The following is a 26353-nucleotide window of genomic DNA, read 5'->3' as shown; positions in this document are numbered from 1 at the left end:
GGGGAAGGGACTCACATGCAGGCAGAGAGACTCCTCTTCCTAAATGGACTGAACAATATTTGGAAGTGGGCGGCTGTCTCGTTGTGATAATGTTTTCATAGCATGGGCAAGAAGAGGCTTCTCTTTCTAAATGGACTGAACAAGGTTATTATGGAAGTGATAAACAGACTGAACATCTTAAGGGTTGTCTTTTTACATTGACAGTGGGAGAAGGGAGGAAGGTGGGGGAGGAGGAGAGTTCTGAAGATGGTATAATTTTTTTTTCTTCTTTTAGGTCTGTTAATAAACTTCTTTATATTCTTTCAAGTTTGGTGCCTGCTTTGCATTTCTCCTAATTCTTATCTCACAGCAGATAAACTGTAATGAGTATTTTGGACCAAACCACTACACTAAATTGGTGTTTCTGCCCGGTTACAAACCCAACCCGCGACATGACTTTAACACCTGAATGTTTTTTTTTAAACAAAAGGTGAATAAGAATGAGACAGCAAGAATGGAAGTCTCCAGAAGGAAGGACTGCCCCAAACCTCTTTTTCTCCTTCCCCTCCTCCCCTTTAGAGGCAAAAATCACCACTTTGTATTTTGACTGAGTGTCCTGGAGCTGAGCACTCTCACTTTTCTAATACATAGCAAGTGGTCTGAACACAGAGACACATACCCTGCACTGCCACCCATCACCCCGGAAGAAACCTGTGGAGAATCCACACGTTTTCAGAAGTCATTCAGGCTGCTCAGTACACTGCTGGGAACACTCAGAAGATTTAGTTACCAGCAGCTTGTATAACAAAGGCAGGGTAGCATAAAAAGCTGATCTTGTAAAAGAGGGCTGGAAGCTGAGTGGTTTGACAAATACACCCTTGTATCAGGACCAAACACACCTGTAAGAATTTTAGTTACAATAAGGAAGCAGCCTTAACTAAAATCCTTAAATGAAAAAAAACCCTATTTTGCGCAAAACATAAGTATTTTTCTTGGGCCAAAATGCATATGCACACTTACACATCCTCATCCCCAGGTGAAGTGTAACACCATTATAACCCTACATCTGTAGCATTAAAACCTAGAGACTCAGATGAATTGATTTTTTAATGGATTTTTTAACCTTTTCAGAGAATCCAGCCCCAAATCTCTTTCTTTTCTGAGAATTCTCCAAAAGTATCCAGGCCCCAGACTACTTCAGTGTCCATCTGCAACATACACTGCAGCTTGGCAGACCTCTTTTTTTTTAAACTAATCAGTTTTGCTCTAACCTACACTCCTGTGAGATGTAGGACAAGCATTATCTTAAGTGCATCTCTGTTTAGTTAATAACCTCATTTAGGGTACAATAATTACACACAAGCAGCGATCAGGATCGTGTCTGGTAAGAAGCTGCTCTGACTGAAGTTGATAAATACCTAGCAACCGATTTTAGTTAAAATTGGATTGAACTTCCCAAAAGGTCAGTAAAATTAGTATCTACCTGAAAATTACTATAACCACTCCAAATTGTCACAAAGAATTTTTAAAATTAACTCACAGGATAAAATGAGGAATTAATGCCAGGACATCAACAGAAACCTCGAAAGTACCATTAAAAAATATAGTCTGATGGTGACAATAATTTATTTTTTCCGAATTTAATGACAATAATGTTTATGTCTTTATTAGCATTAATAAACTTGTATTTCCCTGCATGACACTGATCCTTCAGTCTTATTTCTTTTAGGTAGATAAGCACTTCATCAGTTTTTTTTTTTCTTTTTTGCTTAGCCATGCTTAGCTTGGCATTGCCCTTTCATCTCCTGCAAGTCTGATTATGCAATTAGAAGGTTTTTCTCTTTTATAAAATTCAACTCAGCCTTGTATTTCAGCATGTTACCTTTATCTGGGGAGATGAGTAACAATTCCACTTAACTTCTATGGTTAGATTTTCAAAGTCTGGTGCTGCCGAGGCCATTCCTGGCAGGTGTTTGGCACCAGGCTTGCTCCTGCAGGGCAGGTACCTGGGTTTATCAGTCTGCAGGATTGCAGCCAGCCTCCCCAGCAGCTCATAGAGCAGAGCACCAGGTATCTCCACACCAGCCTGCCCTCACATCCCACCACCCAGGGCTTGGCCTTGGCATTTGGCATCCAGCTGGCATGGAGGTGTAAATCACTGTGACCACAAGGCACATTACTTTCACCTCTATGCAAACAGAGGAGATGTTAGATGGACACCCATGGATCTAACTGCATCCCAAAATCAGTTTCTCTGCATGTCATGATCTTGTCCACTGTGTCTACATGGGGGTCAAGACCTAGAATTGCACTGGTGGAAACCAGAGCTGAAAGGGGAGGTCAGCCCTCTGTAGGCAAGAATGCTGCCCTCACTTAATTTTCAAGAACACCTTTGTTTTTCTGCTAAAGGGGAAAAAAATACCAGCAGAGCAGCTGTAGGTGATGGGGGACTAAGCCAACATCTGCTAAATTCCTGGGAAGGAAAATTGACTTTGGTGTGCTTTGGATCTCTCCCTCATTTTGCAGGGTTATTATTTTATCTTACCCAGGTATTGCTTTATATAAGCCTTGGTGCCGCTTCTGCAAATACCCTGCTACACCTGATTTTGAAAATCCAGAGTAAAGTATAATACCTTTGGAGAAGAGAATTGATATATAAAAAAAATATCATTGTCTGAAGTCACTGCCATTCCTTTAATCATAAGTTAGAAGAGAGATTTTGCAATTTTCTGAGTGAGATTTGCTCACTGCTAAGAACAAAATGTGAGCGCAGCTAATGTTAGACTGGGCAGTGCACCTTCTGAACATATTTGTAAGCCTCTTACTGGGAGAAAATAGTCACACGTTTTCCCAATCATTATCCTTGGAGAAGGAGCAGCTCTTTCCCCTTTCAGATGGGTTTTACTCACAATGACATATTTAGTGTTAGAGGCACCAAAGGGAACAAAATAATAAGCAGGTTTAATTTTTTTTTGTCAGGTCCAAAGCATCAATCTAAAATCGCTATGCCCAGTATCACTTTAAAAAGAGAATGGGTGAACATAGCAGTATTGTGTTCAGGTATTTATCTCAGAAACCAGAATACTGGGGTTTTATAATCAGAATTTTAGTATCTCAGCATTACAACAAAATTGTTTGCTAAATGAATTAATGGGTTTTGTTTATAGTTTCTGTTTATTTATTCTAAATGAATATTTAGGTGATAATGACACAATATCAGCAAGTTGAAGTGCAAAATTTCATAATTAGTGATCATTATGTTACCTCTTTTTTACTATTATTAAAATGATAACAAGCACTATATGAACAAATTAACTTAATAGATAACATGCAAACATTAAAAAAAATCACCTAATGGTTATTATTTATTTTCAGCAGAAATAGCTGCTGTAAGGGTTGGCTTCATGGAAGTCAGTGCAGAGCCGTGTTCTAACCTGACTCAATAAGCCCTGATAACTGACAGCATCTTTCAGAATATGCAGCACTGATACCAAACCAGTATGGTGGGACAGGCACCCTAAAACTACGACCCTTTGAAAGGATTTTGGCCCATAGGTTTCACACAGTGTTGACTTTTCTTCTGTCCTTCCTTCCATTTCCTGCTCTTGGTGCCTGCTAGAGCCTGGCACTGCATGTGATGTGGCTGTTCAACAGACCAAAGTACAAAAAATATTTAATAATGCCTTTTCCCCACCATGGTTAGCATGCAGGAGATGAATGAGGCTTCCTGCACAAGGGATAAATCTATAACTAAATGTCAAAAACTATAACTCTCTCTGAAGGTAGCTTATTAACAATTTGCTATGGTTCATTTTACAGTGACACTTCCATATTCAGGAGTGTCAGAGTACAGAGCAGCAGCCTGGGATCAATTCATTCTGACATTAAAAAAAAGATTAAAAAAAAAAAAGGGAAAGGAGGGAGAACAGGACTGGTATCTAACAAAGCATCTGGACTCGTTCAAAGATAAAGAAAATTCAAGGTTCATTACTGAGCCCCCCAGTCCCAATCAGACAGGCTTTGTGACACAGTCAGGGTGGTTATAGCTCACTGGAGGAACACACAGCAGCCCTAAAGCCACATTTGCTTAAGTGGCAGGATATGGTTTTTCCTCCCAAATCATGTATTAAAACTCTGCAGAAAAACAGCATGAGTGAAATACACTGTGTGCATATGACAGAAAGACCAATACCAAAGCTATTGAAAGGAAATTAATGAGTACAATAAACCCAGGTTTCTGATACTACCGGTTTTTGAAACCAATAACAGAAGCAATGCAAGGTTTTGCATAAAGGTTATAGAAAAAAGCAGCTCTGATTCTGCAGATAGAAAGAGAGCAAGAACATAGGTTTGGGGCTAACAATTAAAAAAAAAATCAGTTGTAGGGGCTGGCTAAAACCTGCAAGTGACAACTTCCCCTCTGGAACAGGACACCTCTGTTAGTGGTGTGCCAACCTGGACACAGCACCGATGAGGAGAGCTTCCATGCCAATGGAAAGGGAAATGTCTGCCCACGCTGCCTCCTCCAGCACACAAACTTCATTACTGTTTGTCATCATCTTCTGCTTGGGAAATGAGGGATGGGTATTTCCCACCTTTAGAGAAGGTTTTAGACCTTTCTAGACCAGAAAAATTGGAGTGGAGCCAGGTGCAGCTCGAAGGAGCACTGCTCAGCTTGTTTGCTGCCTCCAAACTGCTGCAGAGGAAAATGGGGAGAATGAAGGGCAAGTGTGAAAAGCCACAATGTGTTCCTCCTGCTGGCTCAGAGGGACCCCTGGCAATCTGTGGCAACAAATGGGTGGTCCTGAAATAATTTTTCTATGAATTTGCTCTCACAATAGCTGTCTGACAGCTGAGATGGGGCAGGTACCAAACTACCTGGGTGGTTATTGGTAAAGTACTTAACAAAAGGGAGTAAGGCATGTTCTGGCAGCTCTGTGATATAACACTATTCCTGGAGCTACCACCTCTTAACGACAACAGTTTGAAGCCACTTTGTTTACATTTCAGTGCAACTCGTGCAGAAAGCCTGAGTCAGAGATATCTGCAATATGTCTTGGCTTTGTTTAGCTTTCAGATGTCTCCAGTTCAGTTTCCCCACTTACATATCCTAGTTCCAAGTTTTTACATTGAGCTTTACATCCTGGCATTTATAAATGATAATAGGATAAATAAACAACCATCTCTTAATTGCTTTTATCTTTCGGAGTGATTTTTAATACCACATCAGAAATAAAACCCATCTTCTAAAGAACTAAAATCCCCAGCACTCCCAGACCCCTACATCTTTTATGGAGGTTGGTCTGTAAGAGACAGTTTATGAGAAAGAAAATTACTACCTGGCCCAGAGCTTGGACTGTTAGGTGCTACCTGCTTATAAATTTGCAGACTATCCACAGGAAATAAAAACCACAGGGAGAAAAAACTGGAATGCTCTTAAAGGTTCATAAAAGGAATGGTGATCGTAGACCATCCAACTTACCTTTGTATGCTCGGGTGGGGATAACGTTATCAGTAAAAAAGCACAGGTATCTCTAATAAGCTAACAATTTTCTCTTGGGGCCTCCCATTCCATTGGAAGTGTCTCACCTCCATAGTTCTGGATTTGGGTGTCAGCAAGACAGGATGTGGCTTGGAAAGGAGAGATGATGCAGGGCTGGGAGGAGGCCTCAAAGAAACAAATCTGGGGAGATAGTTAACAGTCAGGGTCTCGTGTCTCCTTTCAAAAAACTGTAAATAAATGTAAATGCAAGGAATATGAAGTCTGGTCATGCCATGAGAAATTACCTGTGATTTCTAAGAGGCAGCTTTTCACTCTCTCTATCAGAGAAAATGCCTCGAACGGCTCACAATGGCATTACCCATGCAAGAACAGCTCAAGCGCTGCTGATTTTTCGCTCCTCATGAAAATGAGCAGAATCTGCTGTTAAAGAGTCACCTGACATTGCTGAGGTACTGCTGCTGCATCCAGTGCCAGTGTCTCATATGCTTTATATTATTTATTATCAGAGAGAAAAAGTTAAAATAGTTTGAATATTTTAAACAATGAACAAGACAACAACTCTCTACCGCGAATAGATACAGAGAGATCAAGTGAAAACAGTAACAACAACAAAAATGAAAAGAAATTATTTTAAGAAGGATGCTTCCATTTGTTGCTAGGGATTTTCCCAATACCAGGGGAAGCTCTCCAAGCCCACATGGAGGATGGTGGCAGCTCTAGCGCCTGGGCACCTCACTGCCTAGAGACTGTTGTTACTTGGACCACACTTGAAAGCTCTCTGTGTTCATTCTCTCCTGTGTAAGTCCATTAACCCGGCTTCCCTCCTGGCTGTGCACTGTCCTGCCTGTTTGCTCTGTGCTCCTTGGGGGCTGGAGCTGGCTGATGGGCCTTCAAAGGCAATATGCAGGGCAGTGCTGCTTAGGGATTGTCTCAAGCTCTGTGCTTTTTGCAAAATCCTTCCCAAGCACATCTCGTCAGGGCAGGGATTGTGACCACGCTCGGGTCCTGAGCCTGATGAAGTGCTTGGAGAGGGACCGTTGTGGTTTAATTGATGGGAGCATGAGCACTTCTAATGCCCTAATGCAGGAGAAGAGGCTTTTTTAGTAACACTGCTGGTGTTAAAGAAGGATTCACAGCAGAAAAGTTAATTACACAAGCACATGCTTCAGGACAAAGCTGAAAAATATTAGATAAATACTGCATTTGAAAACCCCTTCCACTCATGTTTTTTTTTAAGTGGCTCTTGTCTATTACAGTACTTCAGTGTGTTTTTAATCACAGTTTTTGAGTAGAGACAGGATGTATAACTAAAATCTGTTACACATCTATTCGATTTGATGTTAAAATGATTTAAAAGACAACTCTGATGCACATAATGCAATAGGGGATCTGTTCTCTCTCCAAGAGGCAAGGCAGGAGATTTCTTCTGGAAGTTTCTGGATGGGACACAGTCACATTTGCAAACGAACAAACTGAGAAACTCTTCTCCTATCACCTGACATAATTTTCTGCCTGCTTTCTTCTGTTTTAGAAGAGCAGCTTTCTTACTTGTATAGAGAAGAGATAATACCTCTTATCCAAAAAAGATCCCATTTTAATCACATTAGCATTAATTAGCAGAAAAATTTGATATTCTAATGATGATACTAATTGCTTGCAGAGATCTCAATACCTTCAAAGCATTGCATGAGAATGAATAGAGTAATGCATAACTGTGCATGCCTTTTATCAACTCCAGTATTATTCAATGCTCACTAAATATTTTCTGGAATTAAAATGCATGGTACTTGATACCTGCAAGCCCAGTTGTTTGAAAGAATAGAAGCCACAGAAGCAGCTTTCTGTAAGCTTTAATTTTCTCATCAGAGGAACAAAACATGTTTAGCTTGGTGTGTTTGCTGCTTATCTTACTATTCCAGGGAGCACTGCATATTGCAGTTGTGTGTCTGTTTTTCAGAGGGACTGTGGATAAGTACAGTTTATTAAACCCTGCTGAGGCAATCTGTTGTGTCTGTCTGGTTTAATGTTGTTATAAGTCAGTTAACCATGTACCATACTTGTTAGCTGCATATATACTAATTTAATGTATTGATGGGCTGTCAGTACAAATACCTAATGAATATTAAAATACAAACTCAGATACAGAAATGCAAAGCAGAGCCAGCATGTGGTCAACATTTTGAGGGACAGGCAGAGAAAGGAGAAGACCAGAGTTCAGAGTAAATGACAGTAAACACTCATGAAATGAACCTGAAAACAAATCACTAGCGGCTTCCCAGGAAAGACGGAGGAAAATAATAATTAAGGGTCTCAAAAACACGGGCTCTAAATATACACTGTGAACTTTGTCTTCTGCCAGCTGATTTCAATATAAATGAAACAAAGGGTGGTTAGCAGACCAGTATGCCAGTAAGACAAAGGGAACTAGAGAAAACAGAATAAAGACACTGTACCAGGGGAGGGAGGGGAGGGGAGAAGGAAAAATCTCCCACAGTCTCTTCGGCAATGCTAATTTTGTGTTTAACAATAGCTCTAAAAATGGATAGCAGTCGATACTTTGCATGCTCTGCATAATACAGTCTTTCAGCAAGAGCATGTACGTACAAATCTCTCCTGCTCCAAGTGAATGTGGCAGGAGTTTGCTGGGCATGTTGCTCCCTATTAGATCATATTCAGAGCTGCAGTCAGCTGCTTGTTAGAGATTCAAAGGCTTGTGCACCATTCAGACCCAGCTCAGAGGCAGGCTGTCTATCCTTCACAAGGTTTGAAGCAAAGAGTGAATTACAAAGAGAAACCCCTTGGGCCAGAGCAGGAAATATCAAACCACGGTGAGTGGGGAGGCAGCAGGGTAGAGACACGTGAGCAGCCACGAGGCTGATCAAACCAGCAGAAACAGCCCCACAAATGCAGGATCTGTCTGGATCTTGATTGCTGCCTCTTTCCCCCTGTCCCACCTCTCCAAAATAATAAACGTGTCTCGAGGGGAACAGGGACCTGGCATATCTACCAGCTGCAGAAAAGGGAAGAAGAACCAGGGATATGCAAAGCTGAGGTGGTCTCCATCTGCAGTCAATAGGGAGAGTGGTCCCTATTGATTGATTTAGAGGTGATTTTCTCAGTGGAGGTCTTCATGCAGGACAAGATGGGAGGGAAATCTGCCAATTTATCTATGACAGAGCCTTCCTAGCTGGCAGCTTACAGCTGTTTTTGTGGATGAGGAAGAGAATATATCTTCATGGATCAAATGCATAAGGATATGTCAGAGTTTCAAGCATTACATAAATGCCCAGTGAAAAGATAAACAACAAGCCTTTGAAATGAAAAGGAAAATCGGCGAAATTGGAAAATTCTGTTAAGAATCTGAATTTCACATTAAATATATGCTTTCCTAGTGGCATCAGTCACTAAAACATTTTACAATAACCTTCTGATTTAACTGTAACCTAACACCTTACTGCTTGAGCTAGAAGGGTAAACAGATAGCTTTCTTTGACATGTCTGTGCCTTCTTTGCTGCTCCTCTTCCCTGGTTCCTTTTCAGATGATTGGAAATGACTTTAAATGTGCCCCTATAATGCTATGAGGTGTGAAATGCACTCTGCTTCCCTGATCCTCTGGACCCTGCCTGCTTGTCCTGCAGCCTAGGAGAGCAGTAGCAGCAGTGGCCATCAGAAGTCTGCTTGAGGAGCGGCAGCTGGGTGGCAGGCTGGGATAGTAAAGCAGAGGAGCAAGGACCAAGCTTAGCTTGGCAAGAGGTACTTCATCACCTCTAATTTACAGGTAAGCAATCTTGCTGGGGGAAGTGGTGAGGGCAGGGACATTCCTGAAGGTAGAAGAGAAAAATGACCTGCTGTGAAACTTCAGGAGGAAATGACTCTTTGGGCCACTGGCAGACATTGGGTAGATGATGGAAAACCCAGCTACAGAGATCAGGCGAGGAGAAAGAGCACATATTTTGAATCCAAGGGGAACTACACTTTTGGGATGGTGAAAAGCAGAAATTTGCATTCATTTAAATCTTTCTCACTCAACCCAAAATATGTGTTGTGGAGAGCTCAGTGCAAAGACACCACCAAAGTTTTAGTGAAGAAAAGCAAGATCTGGACAAGCACTAATGCCTGGGTCCAACCAATTTGTAAGTCTCTCTTCTCTGAATTTCCAGGGTCTTTTTATTTGCTTTCTGCCATCAGAATAAGACCTGGTACACAAAGGTAGATGTCAAGCAAACATTCAGTTCAGTTTAATAAGATAGAGTGTAAATAACACAGGCTCTACGTTTGACGCTCACTAAATATGACTGCATTATTCCCATCTCTTGTGGCTTTTTTCATTGCTTCTGGCAGGAAAACATAGAACGGCAGGAAATCACTTACTCCAAGGTAAAGGCTTTCCTTCTGTAATAACTCACTAAAGGCCTAATCCTGTTGAGTTTGAAAAAACTTGGTAAGACAAAGGATGTTCAATTTAATCAAGTATTAAGGTCATGTGCAAAACAAAAATATAAGGAAAATAAAGATGAAATAAAATGCAGCCCTTCCATCAAGAGGATGAAAGCAAGACAAAGAAATAATAGTCTAACTGATGGCTTCATGGATGAATGGGTAGTAATATCTGCTATGCCCAGAAAATAACTGAAACATCTGAAATCACCCTTTAAACCAGAAAACAGCTCCTGCTGCTGAAAATGGACAAGTCTGTAAAATGCTTCACTGTGCAGCAGCAGCGCTGAACAGCGGTGCAACTGCAAGAACAAGGCTGCAGCACGAATCTCCCCATAAGCAGAGAGGGGAAGAGGGATGCAGGACCAGCCCCACGTGCCTCCACTTCAGGAAGGATGGAGCCTGCTGCCTCCCGCGAAGTGCAGCTGGAGGGAGATGAGGCGAGGGCACCGCAGGGATGTGCTGAACGAGGCAGAATAAATCCCTGCTCGGTCTTTGCTGACCTGGGGAGCATGGGGAGGTGTAAGTGTGCCCCCTGGGGTGAAACAATTCCAAATTCATCCAGGCACGGGGCAAGGAAAGTGACCTTTTTTCCCATGCTCAGTCAACAGCAACCACGAGAGAACAAAACACCTCAAAAGCTTGGCTTAGCTAACATGTGCAATCTCCGCTTCCCATCAGTGTCACTCCTGCCTGCTGCTTGCTTCAGCCCTGCCACACACCAGGCCCCCTTGTCTTGCCCTGCTTTTACCTGGATGGTTGGTGTGAGGGTTATTGCTGTACAGTCTTGCTGCTCCAGATGCAGACTGAGAGTTTTTGAAACACCTCTTTCTGCATTTTTCTGGCCTTGTGATTTCTGTGTGGTTAAAGGTCCAGAAAATAAACTTGTCTCTGGCACTGTCTTTAGAGGAATTGAAGGAATGAAACTGTATGGCAACTGAATTTCACATTTGAAGCTATGTAAAGTTAGTTCCAATCAAGCTATCACTTGTCAAAAATTAAGAGAAGGCCATCATTAGGCCTCATTCCAGCTGGTTGGAAATTAGTAATTAACTTCTCACAGAAAACAGATAATTTTGCAGGGAATCAGAGGTGACATTTTTACATGTGATATACTTTGTGAGCCAAAGGAGTCTGCATATTGACAGTAAACATTATGCCAACAAACCTCTATAGGCTGGAAGATTCTCCTGCCCTAATTGGGGATGGTTTTCAACAGTGAGGATATTAAAGCTGAAGTAAGAAAACACATTTAGACTGCAGTAAGCAGAGCATTAGCAATCTGAGGTGATCCTACTAACCACAAGCAGAATCGAGAGAGGAATAAATGCAGCAGCGATCAGCTCTGCCCTGGCTCAGGAACCTCCATCTGGGATGAAGCAAGCAGGGAGGCAGGCAAAGCCACATCAGCCCACCACAAACCCTCGATTATGGGGCCTCCAGGACAGGAAGGTTCCAGCTTACAGGTGCTTTGCTCTTGCTGGGCTCTCACGCAGAACAGACAGAGGAGCAGTCACAGGTGCAAAACTGCTGGCACCAGGCAAAGGCTGGGTTTCTCTGTAACCACAATGCCCAGTTACATTTACATGGGTCAGTTAGTTGTTCCTTGTTTGCTTTTTTAAGAAAAAATCCTGGGAATTTGGGAAATTATAGAAAAGTCTGTCTTATCTCACACCCAAAAATGCTGGTTCAGGCTAAAATCTGGAAGTTCTGTAAAATGCTGCAACTTTTAAAATGAACCCATCCCCACACATGAGCACAAGCATTAAGAGTGCAGCTGACAGTCATAAATCATGCCAGCTCACTGTGCAGACAGAAAGGGAAAAGAAAGCTGTCACTTTGGTGCTTGACAGCATGGTGATGAGCACCATACAAATGGGTAGTGCTCATCTAATATAAATTAGGTAGTTGTTGCCTAAAAGACTACCATTAGGGAGTACAATGCACTGGCGCTTAGGTAAACCAATAATATTAGGGAAACCATATAATATTTTCTGCAGCAAGCAAGAGAGGAGAGGCACAGAAGAGTGAAGTTTCCTTTATTAATGACTAGACAAAATACTTGGTTTATTCCACTCTGGAAAAAAACCCAAAACCCAAGACAGCAGAAGCATAGGGAAATTCAGAGCACAGCTGAAGCACTGGGAAAGACAGAGGACAGATCTGCTTTGTCAGGGAAACAAACTGAGCGGTCTAACAAGCCTTTCCCGTATACGATTCCTTGTTTTATGTAAAGGGAAGCATTTTCTTCAGCTTGAAGAACTGCTTCTGCCCCAGTCAGGGAGAGAGCATGGGAGAGAGCACAGTAGGGGAAATTTCCTGGCCTCTTTCTTGCAGGGCTAAAGGCACAGGAATCTGCTAACCTGCACTCTTGCCTCATCTTGGAGGGTCTCAGATGCAGCATTTCTACCCAAGTGCCAGCACAGCCTTTACTGCTCCAGCTAAGGACCAAATTGGTAACTTTTATGCTGTAAAAGAAATTTAATAAAACCAGGAAAAGCAATTTTATTTCGCTTTGTTCTAAACAGGGATCTACTTGCTGACACGGATCATTAAGTGAAGTAGAATGAAAAAGCACTAGGAATGACTGAAAGCCTATTTAGCAGAGCAGCAGCAATACCTGTAGGACATTAACAGCAAAAAGACAGTGCAGAGTATATAAGGTGCTGGATGAAATTTCCTGTTCATCTCATCATGGCTGCATAGCCCAGCTGTTCTGAAATTTGTTCATGTGAATCAAGAAGAAATACAGAACATACTGCAGCAACATGCAATTGGATGAGAGAAAATGAAATTCCATACAATAGTGACACTGAGCACTGTTATGCATGTAGACCCCTTGGAATGTTTTTTATTATCATCTCTGCTACACAAGGCTTTGAAATGTGGCCATAAGAAGAAAAAAAAAGCTTCATAATAAGACTTGGCAGACAGCACAAGAAGATCTTAGCCCAAAAAATTGCTGTTTTCCTTTCTTCTCTTCTTCTCCCTGTACAGACCAAGACCGAAATTCACTTACAAAATGAGAACAAAAAAATATATTTTCATTAAAGATGAATTAAGCATAACAGTCTAGCCTGTCTTACACATAAAAGAGAGGAAAGGAGGTTGTTCCTCATTTAGAAATATACTGCCTTCCTGTGTCAAAATAGCAGCTGGAACCTGAGCTACGAAACCTGGCAAGTGATTAATTGCTCCAGGTATTTAAACAAGTTCCACAGCACACAGAATAGATATAATTAAAAAGAGAGTTTGCTGTCTTAAATCTCCCTATTATCCTTCATCCAAATATGTAATCAGAACTGGCCTAAAGCTGTCGAAGCCTGTGAAACTGTGAGTTTTGTATTTCCACTGGGTCATGTGGGTAATTCAACCCAAACAGACCTTTCAGCACAGGGTGAGGGGAGGAATCTCTGAGATGTTGCTGAGACAGAAGAGTTCCACAGATCCCTCCAGGTAGGACAGTCCTTGTTTGGTCTACTTTCCCAACAGAGTCTTTTTGCAGGATATGGCATTTTTCTTCCCACAGAAAGGACGCTTGGCATGCTGGAACAGATCTATGCCAAAAGGCAAGAAATCTTGAAGGAATAGGCTAACCAGAACAAAGATTTTTTACAAATATCCCCTGTACGGACTGACCAATACAAAAGCTCTAGTTTTAATATGGCCAGAGCCTGCATACTGCTAATTAAGAATGAAATTTGAGCATATTTATAATCACTAAAGAATAGGATGCCAAAGACAAGTATCAATCAGCAAGTACTTAGTTTCTTCAGTAATAAAGTGCATTAAAAAAAAAAAAAGAGTGCTGCACCAAGACCTCAGACCTCTCAGGGAGCCAGTCAATGAGAACAGATGAGAAAAGACTTGCAGAATTCTGATTTATCCCTGCCTTTTATCCAGTCAGTCTGGAACGACATGCTTTAAAAACTCTTTCAGAAAAGGGGTAGAAATTAAAGCTGATTTTGCAGGGCATATGGATAATTGTGAATTCTGGAAAGTTCCAACACAGCTCTCCTTTTTACAAATGTGACAGTGCATGATGTTAAATGCTTTCTGTAGCTGCTCATGCATGATTACAAAAGATTCAAATAGCAGCTTTATGAGTTTTAATGAAAGCAGAAGGTGTCCAACCTGTGAGACTGCTTTGTTAAGAATATTGGCAGGGTTGGTACAAAAGCAGGAATTTTCTAGTAGGACTGGGTTGCTCAGTATCTGTAGCTCAGACTTTTGAAAAACAAAGCCGAAAACCTTCTGCATTTGGTGAATTTGATTCCTGGCTATTGTCTCTCAACTTTGCCAATGGCTATTATATGCAGGTATCCTTTATGTAATAGATCCCTCTAACACATTTTATTTCCTTGGCTCCCACCAACAGTTTCTAGAAAGAATGTGCTGTTATTCACTTAAATTGGACAATTCAACAATAGTGGAAGGAATAATGGAGAGGAACCACAATCCCTCAAAGTGATAATAACCTGCAGAGATATTTCACTGCTCATTTTTTAACCAAAACCTGACATTTCTCATTATTTCCGAGTGCAGACTACCTAATCCAGAAGTCTATCTATCACAAGTAATTCAGGTACAGAACTGACATTGCAATTATTTTTACTAGTACTAGCCAAAAATGAACTATGTCTCAATGTGCACAGATCAAATCTCTCCTAGAGATATAGCAGTATACCTGCATGGGAAACTTCCAATTATTGGAATGCAAACACACAGTTGGCGATCCAAAGAAAGTGTTTAGGGAATAAAGTGTCCCTATTTGACTCCATTTATTACTTCCCAATAGCCTATCCCTGTCAAATAACAACCGTATTTTGTGATATTTAAGATGTAAAAATCCATCAGAAAGCGTAATAAATTTATCTCTCGTGCAGATATAACAGTAGTACTAGTGCAAAATGCTTGCAATAAAATATCAATCCATGGGAAACGCACTGGAGTTCGTCTTTTGTTGGAGATTCAAAAGCATGCCTGGTTTTGCTATAAGCTTCAGGACCCAGGTGAAGAGCACTGAGACAATTTCCTTTTCATCTCACAGCTCTTATATGAAACCATTGGTTTCATTGGTCGCAATCAAAAATACTACCTCTGACTAGAAGAAAAAGAGAAAAATAGACTTTTTTCAAATTTTACCAAGGCTGTTCAGCTTTTTTTTTGCAATGAAGTGTAGTAAATCTCAGTGGCACCATAGAAAAATTCAAGATTCTTGTAATTGTCCTACTACAATGAATAATCAGAGACCAAACACTGTGCTATTATTATCAGTTACGTCTCTGATGCAATCTGCATTTATTATTCTCCAGGTTTGCAAAGAATAGAGACTTGCTTGGAAGAAATGCAAACTTTAGTTTACAACAATGGAGTTTTCTTCTGTGCCACCATTCCCTTTATGCTGAAGGTGTGTGGGTGTGAGAAAAGTCAATGGAATAGAATTCCCTCAAAAAAAAAGCTCCCCTGAATAACCTAATGAAGGGTTTTTTACCTTGAACTGCATTACTATATTTACCTCAGGTCTTTTCTTACATAAATGAACAAACTGGAATTACTACATTGCTACTTAAGTACTCATGGGGATTTTTCTATGTAGGGCCTTCTTCAGTCTCAGAGTAAAAACAGAGAAAAAAGAAATTACAATATCCCCACATTTATGCCTTCTATGTTTATCATTTTTACTGAGGTTTAAGTAAGAACTGCATACCCCATTCTGAGGGCTGGAGAGAGCACAGCTGATGAAGAACAGCACACCATGCCAGCCAGGCATTCATTGCTTGGATGTGAGTGAGGGCAGCAAAGGCTGACACGTAATAGTGGCCAACAGCCACCAGCACAATGAAGTTGCAAAATGGGCAAATGTTGTGCCAGAGCACACCAGCCAAGGTATTTCTGATTCAGATTCTGGCAGGTACACATGCAATCTCATCCAACACACTCCGCACAGCTGGCCTTACCCACCTTCATGAAACCAGAATCAGTGCAGATAAGAGATACGGGGATGAACAGGAGAACAGAGCTCTTATCTCAGGAGGTAAAAAGCTTTGCTGACGTGCATGGAAAAGGAGAACTGAGAGTGGCAGAAGGTAGAAACAGAGAAAAGCAATGTGAGGGAAACGCCAATATTAACAAAAGCTAACAGTTACACACTGGCTATGAAGAAATCTGGACTATAAAGAATATCCCTGGGAGTAATAGGGAGAAGGAAAAGCTTCCCAGCAGGAACAGCATCAGAAAAACAACAGACCTCCCAGGGGAAAACACTCAAGTGAAAAAAAATCCCTCAGCCTGGTACTGAGATGGCTCTTGATGAAGCTATGAAAGGACTCATGTGGTGTGCTTGCCTATCATAGCGGGACAATGGATTCGGTGACCCAGCAGACCCCTCTGATTCTTATGGTCATATAACAGCAATAAAGCAAATTGCCTGTAGCTTTGTTGCTTGGGTCATCTATCAGACAAATGAAGATCTTGGGCTGCAGCTCTGAAACAAGCACCCCAGTGCAACAGCAGCAGGTTTTGGCATGCCCCATTGGTGCTCCCCAATGCTGTGGGCGATGTGTGGTGAATGAAGGGCACCAGACCTCTCATCTCCTTGCTCCCCCCGTCTCTGCTCTGTCCTCCTCCTGCCAGTGCCCCTTGGTTCTCCGCCTGCCCGGGAAACCTGGTGTGGGGCACTTGGCTTGTCCAGCTGCAAACCCCAAGCCTTGCTCCCTGTACAGCCAAGAAGCCAGAGGGATCTCAGCCCAAAGATCGCATCTGAGGCAATCTGGAGCACCGAAGGCAAAGCAACCTCTGGAGACCCTTGTGCAGTGCACAGCTGCCTTTTGAAAGCTGCTGGCTTTTGAAAACAGTTTAACTTTCAATGGCCTAGAGTAAGTGGTCTTTCTAAATAAAAATGTAATATTAATGAACCACAACTTTATTAATGCCAACCAAGCTTACTTAAGTATTATCATAAATGAGCATATAAATAGCTAAGTAAATGCAAAGATATTTCAGACCTCCACAGGGGATATTAATAATGATAACTTCACTCCAGTGAGACCCTGAAGACTCTACTCAAAACCTAGGGTTTCCTTAGTAAAAATACATTGATCCAACAGAGATTTATTTACAGCAGCCTACTTTTAGTACAGAGGACTTATAACACTATTACTCTGGCTATGTAATTAGTGGGTAAAACACATATACTAATGAGCTTGAAGGTAGAATTCAAGTGTTTTATGGATGAATGGTTCACCCTCCTTTCTGTAAAGATTTTACACTCTTTACTGTGCTAATTTGTGATACTGGGAAGCAATTTCTTTCCTTTCACTCATTACATGTCCACAAAGGAACAGAAGATTAACTCTCTTCTCACCAGCCCTCTAAATACTTGTAATCTCAAACCAGTCTCTAGTGCCTTTTGGTGATAATAATCCTTGATATACAATGTCAGCACAACTATGAAATTAAAGCACATTATGGCAAAATGCCTTCCAACACTGTTAAAAGTTTTGGCCTCCCACGTGAAATGAATCATTTCAGTATTAAGTTTTCTTTTGGCTTTGCTGTCAAGTTCTCTGTAGAAAATAACTGCCAAGGGTTTTATAATGGCTCCTGTCACCTTGCACCTCATGGCCTCAGAAACACATACTGCTGACTTCAGCTACGGCTTTATCCATAATTTCATCCTAAACAACCCTGAGCCCATAAAAGCCACAGAAGAAAAATCCCCACTTTATTATCATATTGAACATGTCATGTTCTTGAAATAAACCAGCATCATGAGACTTTAATCCTCTTTCAACTTCCCATAAATGCCATCAGTCAGAAAACTGTCAGCTCAAGTGTGACAAAAAACCTGCTTCCATTCCCAAGAGACTCTGCTGAAATGAGTATTATTAGCCCATTTTCTCCTCTAAAGGGGTCTGTTACAAAAGAGTGAAGCATCAAGAAATGCAGTCTCTAGCACAAGATCAATATTGATGCCTCCCCTGTTGAGAGGCTTAAAAATGCTACCCAACATACAGCAAAAACCTTTGTGGCTTTCCAAAGTGTGTGGTTGAGAAAGGGGCTGGAAAAGTGGCTGTGTGACTTCAGAAGGATGTGACAGGGCCTCCTTGCCTCAAAGCTGATCCATTTGTGACAGTGATGAGTGCAAAGTCTCCACTTTTCCCTCTCAAAAGAAAAGCAGACGATACTTGTCCAGACTTTTGCTAATCAACTACCTAAAGACCCTTCTTCTCCTCTTTGTCTAAACACAAACTGACCATCAAGCAGTCTGGTATATTCCAAAACATCTCTGCTTCTGTCAAGTTGCTCAGCAAAATGATAAATTCATAGCATGGTGTGCCAGAGACACAGTTTTTCCCATTAGGAATATCTGACTTGAAAGGGCAGCAAAACATTTTCTCCAAATTTTGTAAGGAATTAATTTGATCCCATCCATGAAGCTATGAACTGAGCAAATGGAACATGCATTTCTTCTTTCCAGACTTGTTTTGCATGGAAGGGGATTTTAGTAATTTTCAGAAAAGGTCCCAGGAGAGCATATTTGGATTGGTATATATTGTAATACTGCTCCAAGGCCCCACTCTACTGATATTCCCTGTTACTGTTTTACAGAAGAGCATTGATAGATTACTCTTATAAGCACCTGGCATGTTTACATAATTTCCTTTATCTTGCATTTTGTCTACCAATTTATGTCTGTTTACAAGGACTTCATCTTCCTCAGTCAATACAGAAAAATTTCCATACTCATTGCACATAGATCTCCTTCAAGCTTGTGTGAAGAAGTTTTCAGACTAAGTTCTGCCTCTGCTTCATTAGAAAAATAAACCAAGCCAACCAACCCTTATTAGAAGTGTCAATAGGCAGGCCCAAAGTCCAAAAGCACTGAGATGGAAATTCCAGCCTGTGGGCACTGCCCACAGAGTAATACAGCCAGGTGACAGGAGATATCCAGTTAGCTACCACTTCTGCCATCTTTCTTTCCCAGAGCACCAGGGATGCTGGGGCTAAGCACAAGCTTAGGAACACAGGCTAAGGGACATAAAAAAGATTCCCTGTTGTTCCAAACATGTCTTGGGGCTCCTTTCTAAACTACTTCCTTGTATAAAATGGCCAAACCCCACGCAAGATGGGCAGAGGTATGAATATCACAGCAACCTGAAGAATGACTTCACAGAGGATGACCCATTTCTTTCATCAGTCATTTCAAATGTCATCGTGATTATTAAACCCCAAACCAGTAACATTCATCTAGGAGCTAAACTGAAAGACACACAGGATATTGATGGAAATCAAACTATCTATCAACTGCTGCAGCTCCCAAAATTTCGGTCGCTATGCAGTAACTGTCATTTTATGCTTCTTTGAACTGCTACTTCTTTTGGCCATCAGCTTTCTACACTCCTCCAAGCACACAAGCTGCAACCATCTGACAGTAATTGTCATGACAACTGATGCTGGTCCCAAGAGGACAAAAGACAATACCGCCAGCGAAATTCAATAAGCAACGTAATGAAGTGGAACACATCACAGGAAGTTAGTTGTGGTTTCATGGTATGGAGAATGAGCAATCTGGAGGATCCCTCAAGTGTCCCAGGGCTATCCATGTCCCAGCCTGGAGTATTCACATATGCTGCTGCGCATGACCTTAGTGCCCTGGATGGGATGGAGAGATGCTGCAAAGGAGCAAATGATCAGCTTGGAGGAGAGAGGCAGCAGGGTGATGTCAGAGGAAGAGTGGTTTAAAATGAAGTGAGGAGATTTGTAGACAGTGGGGCTGGAAAGGCCAGTATAACACTTAGTCTGGCCTACACAGAATGTCACACTGATGTAGGAAAAGCCAGAGAAAGATCTTCAGAACAGAAATTAGGATTAGGCACCTTCCTCGCATGCATTTTTAACTTCCTAAGTTTGCAACTTACTGGCCTTCCCATCATCTGAAGACAAAAATCTAACAAGTTGTAAGAAAATTTAAAAGAAAAAAGCACACTTGTTTTTATCTACTCCAGTTCTAATAACTAAGGAAATGCCTTAATTATAAGCATAGGTTAACTGCATGGCATCATTATAAGGCTGATTTGGAGTTGCATGACTGAATTAACTGCATCCCTTGCCTTCAGGTTTCTTTGATGTGGAACTTTAATTCAGACTTTCATCATCTTATGATGACTGATTCTGGAATTATTATAAGTGTTCTTTTATATTTCTTTCTATCAAATAATAAGTTTTCACTTTCAACTCTAACAAAGATTTCAGTTTCTAATGACATTCAAGTATCCAGCTGACTCCAGCTAATTTAGCTAACCGCTGTGTTAGCACGGAGCAGACAGGCTAACTCAGGAGAAGTGGCATGCTAAGAGGAGCAGTTCTGACTGACAAGGCCTTAAGCTAGCTCCTCATATTTTTCTAATTTGTTCCCTACTTTGAGTCAAAAAATAATCGCTAAATATCATACAATTCCCCCCTTCAACCATGAATTGCTCCATTTCGTTAAAACCAAGCCTGGAAAAAGAGCTGAAATTTGTTTGAGAAAACTCAAGTTAAGAGAAGGCAATAAACCCCCCAGCTAGGAAACAATTCTCTAGAAAAACAAATGTTGCCAAGAAAGCTTCCTGCAGCCCCGCTGTCAGAGCACTGTGACTCAAGGCAAGCACCACTAACTAAGCTCAAATGGAAGCGATGCAGACTGCCACAGAGAACAGCAAACAGAAATAAGGACCCTTTTTGCCCAGATGCAATGTTTGTATTTGTGCTGGCAGTACAGCAAGAGGCTCAGAAAGTCCAGCACCAGGCCTACAGAGAAAAATCCTTTGGTTTGTAGGCAGCACACCAGGTATTCTGCCGTATCCAGGAACATTAAATCATCAGTTTTACCTGCAGGCATCACAAACTGAACTTTAAGAAGGCACCTCCGGATAGGAACAAACTATCTTGTTTATCCAAATCAATATATCAGTGCAGACCTGCAGCATTTCTCCTGGTGAATAAAGATCTGGCACTATTTACACAGAGATAACCTGCATCATTACTATTAAGATTCAGCCATGTGATAATTCCAGCTGTATGGGATAGGCTACAGGTATATTAGTGATCTAAAGGGATGTAACATTTAAAAATTTTAGCAAGGAGCTTATCCTTGCCTAGGCAAGATGAAGGACTGGCATCTCTACTTTTTCCTCAATTCAGAAAAAGATACTACTGGATATGCAATGCCTGCGGGGGATGAGAAAGCTTTTCGGCGAGCAAGCAAATCTTCAGAATTGAACCTGAAATGCAGCACTGTGGGAATCATCTTAAATTGCAACGGGCTGAAAGGCACACAGCATGGTCTTCTCCCAGTCCTGCCAGCCTAGGACAGAAGTTTCCTGGTGAGAGTCTTTACCCAGGTTTTATTTTCAACACAAGAAAAAGATGATGACAGTTCAGCCCCATGAACGGACAAACCACTTACACCTCTGAGAAACAGGGAAAAAGAAAGGAGACAAAAAATCCTCACTTTTTCACAATGAGCAACAGTACTGACCCCAAACAGCAGCTTTGTTTTTGAGGAGGTTTTGAGACCACTACCCCAAGAGGACAGGCACTTACAGCCCTCCCAGACCCAGACTGTGCCCAACCACCCTGTAGGTCACTCCCTTGCACCCACCCGGGGCTTCACCCCACAGGGTCCCCCTTCAGCCCACTACCCCTGTTTGGCAGGGCAAGGGGCAACAGGCTGCTACACAACACTAAACCAGGCAAAAGGGTCTGTGTTAAGTGAAGCAGCAGTAGGAAAACACTTTGGTCAGAAAAAAGGAAACAGGCAGTGGTGCCAAGGCACCAGGTAATTTGAAATAAAGCTGGCAGGAGTGAGAGGAAGGAAGCTGTGTCTGTGCACTGCTCGCAGCTGTGCCAGCCCTGCTGCCTCCTTTAATCTCAGCTATTGCAGCTCTCCATGAAAGCAGAGTCTACTTCTCCTAAGCTCAGCCCTTAAAACACTCCAACACCAAAGCCACCCTGGATTTCTTCTACCAAAGAAGGCCTCAGAGCAAGTAAGCAGTAAATCATGTGGCCTGCACAAGCTGAGAAAATGGGAAGAAAACAGCTAGTTGGAGATGCAAAGGGCTTTGCTAAGCGTTCAAGTGATTTGTGGAGTCAGTTTGGACGTATTGTTCATCCCCCCTGAGCTGAGTGTCCTGTAGCAAGTTGGAGTGACAGACCCTTCACTTGCAAAGCCAAGCAGCAGAGGGTATCGCTACACGCTGCTCTGCTCTCTGCTGCCAGCCCAGCCACACACGCAAATATTTCATTCTGGGGGTGAGGATAAAATATAGCCACTGCTGCCAGCGCAGCTTACCTATACCTACACATACAACCATGGATATATTTCTCCTTGTGTTAAACACCTGTCAGTGGTTCTTTCTGACACCCTGTATTTTCAAGAGACCTTGTATGTTTAACCTGGTGCAAGATTGCTAGACTTAAATAAATTAAAAATGAGTGTTGTTGGTGTTTTTAACTTAAAAGGGACATGAAGAAGATCAAAAAACCTTCACTTCCTCAGGGCTTTAACCATGCCTCTTTTTCAATTGCTTTTCTTCTATGGATTTTACAATTTCCTCCAGACTTATATAAAATGGAAGAACACAGGGGAATTTGATGCTGCAGGTGAAACCCAATAGCTTTTTGAAAGCCCTGATTGCTGCCCAAGTGTGGCTGTCAGAGCTGACACGTTTCTCTAGCTTTGCATAGCACTTCACAGTGTAAGAAGAAGAAATGAACATAAATTCCCTGTTTCATGGGGATCTTAATCTTGAGCCTTACATCTAAATTATGCCAAAGACACATTATAGGATTAAATTCTCCCGTCAGCTAAACCAGTATAAATCTGGAGTAATTCCATGATCTGAAGATCCACTGCTAATTAACTAAATCCCCCCCAAACCCAAGGAAATTAATACAACCAAACAATATTAAAAATAAAGTATCTATTTCTCAGTTAACTCAAGGCTCAGTTCTTCACAGTTTCTCTCACATGTTGCTGTAGGAATACCCTAGACAAAGCCAAAAAAACCAATCAATCCTGGGCCAGGAACTTCTAATCCCTGCTCTCAAGGCTGCAAAACAGTGCTGCTTTTCTCTCCAAATATTACTGTAATGGAGTTTGTTTGGTTTTTTTTTAATTAAAAAACAATTGGATTTTTAATTAAACAAACAAATCCTAACACAGCTTATCTTTCTTATCAGCTTTCTGTAGGAATCTAATGTCTTTGAGATACTGATGATCTCTTTGGTCCTGTAGAGGCATCCCACCTATGAAACTGCAGCCAATAAGAGTTATTTTTCCTTTTAATGCTTGTCACCAGCTGAAACCTTGCTGCTGCTTTGGTGGGAGCAGCTGGAGCATGTACTTAGCTACAAAGCCAGGTAATTAAGTGGCAGCTTTTCTTCACTGCTTTGGAAATTCAGCTGTTAGGCTATTCTTTCAGCTGAAGACAAAAGTAGCAAATACAAGGAAAAAAAAATATTTTTCAATTGCAGTAAGAATGAAAGGATCATAACCTTTCCAAAGAAGTGTACTTCCCCTGGCTCAGCCCTTAACTGTGAGGGCTTTTAGAGCGAACTGGCAAAGCCTGTGCATGCTGTTAAGCACATGCAAGAGGGAGATGTGCTCATGTGCCATGACAAATTACTGCCACTAGGACTTAATCAGGAGTGTAAGCACACGTTCCAGATAGGCCAAAACCCCTTGTGATGTTTTTCTGTGACTACAACGGCCTTATTATTAAAATCCTTCTATTCAGGGGGATCGCTAGAGGAGTATGATAAAGTATTTGACTGAGAGAAAGTCCAAGTATGACGCACTTTTCTGATTTACTACCAGACAGCTGAAGAGTGCCATTATCAATACCTTGCATATGAACTTGAAAGATCAAACTTTTCCTGATTAATTCTTTTATATTAGGTTATAAACCCTGCATTCCCATTCTCTCCTCCTTTAAAAAAAAAAAAAAAAAAGGCTGGTCATTTAAAATGTCTATTTCTGTTAATTGACTCTAATTTAATTCTATTTTATCTATTTTTTTTTTCTGAAAAATTTCAAAATTCTGGTTCCATATAAGACTTTTCCCTTAGTCAGGAACTGCAGTCTGTAATAACAGCAGTCAAGGCAGTTCATTCTGACAAATGCATGTCAGAAAAGGACTGCTGTGACTTTGAAATATTGAAAGTGACTGATAACATAATGTGTGAAGCAGAATAAATGCATAGAAATGGAAGTTTTAGCTGAGCAGTCAAAGTATGAACTAAATACAGTGTCAGAGCTCTGCCCTGAAAGCTCTCTGTGCAGGTGGTTACAACAGCAAATTACTAAATGCACTTTGCAAAAGTGTTCTATGAATAAAACAGCAAACACAGTTTTTCCTTGGCCATATCATCATTTTTGTCTGCCTGCACACTGTGTTTAAGTGGAAAACTTGGGTCTGGAAAGGCATTTGGTTTTTAGGACAGTCAACAAAGCTATGATGGCTGGGATCAGGGCTCTGCTTTATTTTGGGCTAACCTTACCCAACTGGTGCTAAAGCAGAATATAAACCACACTGTTGCACATTGTGCAAACAAAAGTCTCCAACATTATCCAGCTGGTTCATGTCAGCAAATGCTTGCATCTGTATTGACCCTGGAAAGCCTCTCTGCCACCACCAAGTCTTCTCTGGGATTTGGGCAGAGGTCTTTCCAACTTCATGATAACTCATCTCTGGAACATTTTTTCCTCAAGTCTACAGAGGAATCAGAGAGTAAAGGCTTCCTCACCCCATCTTCATCTTCCAACTAATCCAGACCTCTCTAACCACTGCACTCTGACATACTGGTGACCCTGCTGGGCAAACTGTCTGGCTCCTCCTCCCAGTTCCTCATGATTTCCTTGGGGAACAACCTAGAGCAACCTACTCCATGGGATTGCTCTGAGACCCAGCAGAAGACTTCTCTGGCTAGTTTTTTTTTAGCTTTCTCACTTTGCTAATCTCCTCCTGCATGAACCTGAGCAATAAGGAAGGCTCCTTTTATCTGCCCTCCATAATCACTCAGGAGCACTCAGCTCCTCCCTGTCCTCGCTGCCTGTCCTGTCACTTCCTCTGCTGCTGCAACAAGCTTTCTTCTTCCTCATACTCTATTTCAGCAAGGGAAGACAGCTCTGCTGGGAAACCTGCTGCCACTCTTCCTTGGCTCTACATTCTGGAGAATTTCCACATGCTCTTTTTCCCTTTCCCTACCTCTGAACTTGGGGGAAGTCATAAACCAAGGCTAGCACCTTCTTCACTTACTGATGAGTAAGTGAAAAGTGGGTGACAAATAGCACATCGGTGTTCCACAGTAGAGCAAATCTCTGCAGGCTGAGGTAGCCTCTGTTGCAGAAGTTCTACTGGTGGAAGCAAAACTCTCACTTCAGATATGCATAAATCCCTCCAGTTGTCATTCCATCGAGTTAATTTCAGCTTTGAAAAGAAGCTTTGTTTTCAGGCCTTTTATTTTTATCTAGGAAACAGGACTAGCTGAAAACGAGCTTTATGGTCCAGCTAAAGGTTAATTACTTTTTAAGGCAACAAAACGGGTTAGCAAAGATCTATTATTCTTTGGTCTTTTGCTACTCTTGCTCATTTTAACTGAAATAGGTTGTCCAGGGTTTTGAAAACTGAGGCCAAGAGCCAGGAACATTTGGGAGGTAGTGCTGGTGTGGGGCAGGTGGGTTAAACCCTTGCTTGTGGTTACTATGGTTCTGCCATCAGGACAACTGTATGACCGGATCCTTCCTTTTTCCAAGGAAAGCTTTGCACTCATTTTCCACCCCACTTTAAAGGCAATGCTGCTGCTCAGCTGAGTCAGAGTGAGTAGTTACACCTCTTCCTCTCAAGACTGACGCACACAAGTGTACGAGAAGGCAGCCAGAGAAGAAAAAGGTGTACTCCAGGACAGTGTGCACTGACGGTAAACCTAATCTCTGCTGCAGGAATTCATAAAAAGGCCAGTTCTTGGAGGGAAGCCACTCGCTGAGACTTCTTTTAGCTTTACTGTCATCAGATTTATAACCAAGCAGTTTCAAATTCTGCAGCCATGCACTTACTCACTCCATAAAACTTTAAAACACATGAACAACTCAGCTTACAATAAATGTCGCTTCCACATAGTTGGATGAGCAACACTTTTCCACCGATTGTACTGCACACCTCGCTGGGTAATCTCTGGCCATTTTACATGCCAAGTTTGAGGTGCCTGAGGCTGGAGAAGTGGAGAGAAAGTAGTAAGAAATAGCTTGCAAAGTGCTATCTACTGATAATTTAACACATTACAATTAGACTGTTTTCTTTGGGGTGGTTCATGGGTAATGATGGGGAATTAATATGCATAAGCATAACCTTACCTGGCTTGCCTTTGTGAAAGTTTGAATGCAGGGC

The 26353-nt window shown here is 41.6% G+C and overlaps 1 protein-coding gene across 4 annotated transcripts in view; it reads right to left on the bottom strand.

Moving 5' to 3' along the window:
• GRID2 (glutamate ionotropic receptor delta type subunit 2) overlaps nt 1–26353 on the bottom strand; it is a 698771-nt gene that overhangs the window by 35176 nt on the left and 637242 nt on the right. The window contains exon 15 of one of the 4 annotated variants that reach the window (XM_017744250.1): nt 19204–19248. The exons of the other annotated variants lie outside the window; for them this stretch is intronic. Coding sequence (XP_017599739.1) covers nt 19219–19248 — 30 coding nt within the window. The 3' untranslated portion in view covers nt 19204–19218. Of the gene's footprint in view, nt 1–19203; nt 19249–26353 lie in introns of those variants that run through there. 4 annotated transcript variants of the gene reach the window in all.

The sequence above is a fragment of the Corvus brachyrhynchos genome, unplaced genomic scaffold (genome assembly GCF_000691975.1).
Source record: "Corvus brachyrhynchos isolate BGI_N302 unplaced genomic scaffold, ASM69197v1 scaffold229, whole genome shotgun sequence".
Taxonomy (NCBI): domain Eukaryota; kingdom Metazoa; phylum Chordata; class Aves; order Passeriformes; family Corvidae; genus Corvus; species Corvus brachyrhynchos.
This window is presented reverse-complemented; position numbering and strand designations above follow the sequence as displayed.